Source organism: Buceros rhinoceros, unplaced genomic scaffold (genome assembly GCF_000710305.1).
Source record: "Buceros rhinoceros silvestris isolate BGI_N320 unplaced genomic scaffold, ASM71030v1 scaffold7806, whole genome shotgun sequence".
Taxonomy (NCBI): domain Eukaryota; kingdom Metazoa; phylum Chordata; class Aves; order Bucerotiformes; family Bucerotidae; genus Buceros; species Buceros rhinoceros.
The window spans coordinates 19285-20706 of record NW_010415732.1 but is presented as its reverse complement, the minus strand read 5'-3'; the positions used below and the strand labels follow the sequence as shown (position 1 = coordinate 20706).

At 44.9% G+C, this 1422-nt stretch overlaps 1 protein-coding gene across 1 annotated transcript in view; it reads right to left on the bottom strand.

Annotated features, from left to right (window-relative positions):
• Nucleotides 1-1422, bottom strand: part of LOC104494657 (SPARC-like protein 1) — a 14092-nt gene that overhangs the window by 7515 nt on the left and 5155 nt on the right. The window contains exon 4 of the mRNA XM_010137522.1: nucleotides 981-1050. Within this exon, the coding sequence (XP_010135824.1) occupies nucleotides 981-1050 (70 nt within the window). The remainder of the gene's footprint in view (nucleotides 1-980; nucleotides 1051-1422) is intronic.

Genomic DNA, 1422 nt, shown 5'->3' with positions numbered 1-1422 from the left:
GCATGAGGTCAAACACGGCCAAGCCCCTGCAACGCTACAGGCTTGGGGAAGAGTGGCTGGAAAGCTGCACAGTGGAAAAGGACCTGGGGGTGTTGGTCGGCAGCCAACAGAATATCAACCTGAAAGGAGGTTGTATCAAGGTGGGGGTCAGTCTCTTCTTCCAAGTAACAAGTGATAGGACAAGAAGAAATGACTCCAAGTTGTGCCAGGTGAGGCTTAGATTTGATATTAGGAAAAATTTCTTTAAAGAAGGGTTGTAAAGCACTGGAACAGGGTGCCCTGATGGAATCACAATCCCTGGACGTATTTTAAAAGATGTATAGAGGTGGTGCTGAGGGACGTGATTTAGTGATGACCTGGCAGTGCTGGGTTGGACTTGATCTTAAAGATCTCTTCGAACCAAAACAATTCTGTGAAAATACAGCACAATATTCACCAAGAAGTCACGTGCTTTTGTGTTTCTTAAAATGCAGCTGGATCTTGTATTGAGTAAAGCAAGCCCACCTTCAAATGAGGAGTTTTGTGATACTTCTAGCAGTCCCACGTTTGAGTTTGATGAGGAAATAAATTTCTCAGAAAAAGCTATTTTTTCTCTTAAGGACTGATATTCACTTCCAGTGTTTTTGGGTGAAACACATCCCATCTGTTCTTGTTGAATTCAGCACGGGCACTTGTCCCTCTTGTAGCAGAATTCAAGCTACTGTTCTGAAACTGAATGGTTTCAATGCAAGGTAGTTCCCATTACTGTATAACTGACACAAACTTGTGCACTGTCTACAAATGTTTGTCACAAACACATGAGTAAATCCAGGGGTGTGCGGAAGGGGTTCTCTGGGACCATAACTGCCATGCAGGATTATGCAAACGTGGTTTAATCATGTGAAATCATGTGCTGCCAAAAGGAGAAAAGAAATGCAGACCAGCAGATTTCCCAGCCACGGGGAGGTAACATTTGCATCATGGCTTTACTTGTGGCTTACCTGTGAGACCCTTCTCACTCCCGTCGCTTGTACTTTCCATCTCACCATAGGCACTGCCTGTAATCTTAACCTGTACAGTCACGGAGACATAAGCAGAAATTGTGGTAAATCTTGGGAGGAAAGAAAATACTTGAACAAAATTTTTTCAGGTACAAATATAGAGCTGACTGCCGGCAGCAGGAAGAGGTTGCTGTGCAAAATGTGTGAGAAGTGCATAAAACCTCTGGTAGTATTAAGGAGCTCTGTTATTTGATGAGGAAAAAAATAGGAGGTGGAGAGAGAGAAACAGGAGCTCAGAAAGGCCCCGGAGGTTTTGCAGTGCTTGGCATATAGCAGCATAGTGCCTTGAGGGTGGCAGAATTGGTGCTTCAAGTCTTAGTTTGCACCAGGGCCCTCCAGGTCAGCAAGCGTGAGCTGCCTCTCAGTAGTGCCTGGGAGCAGC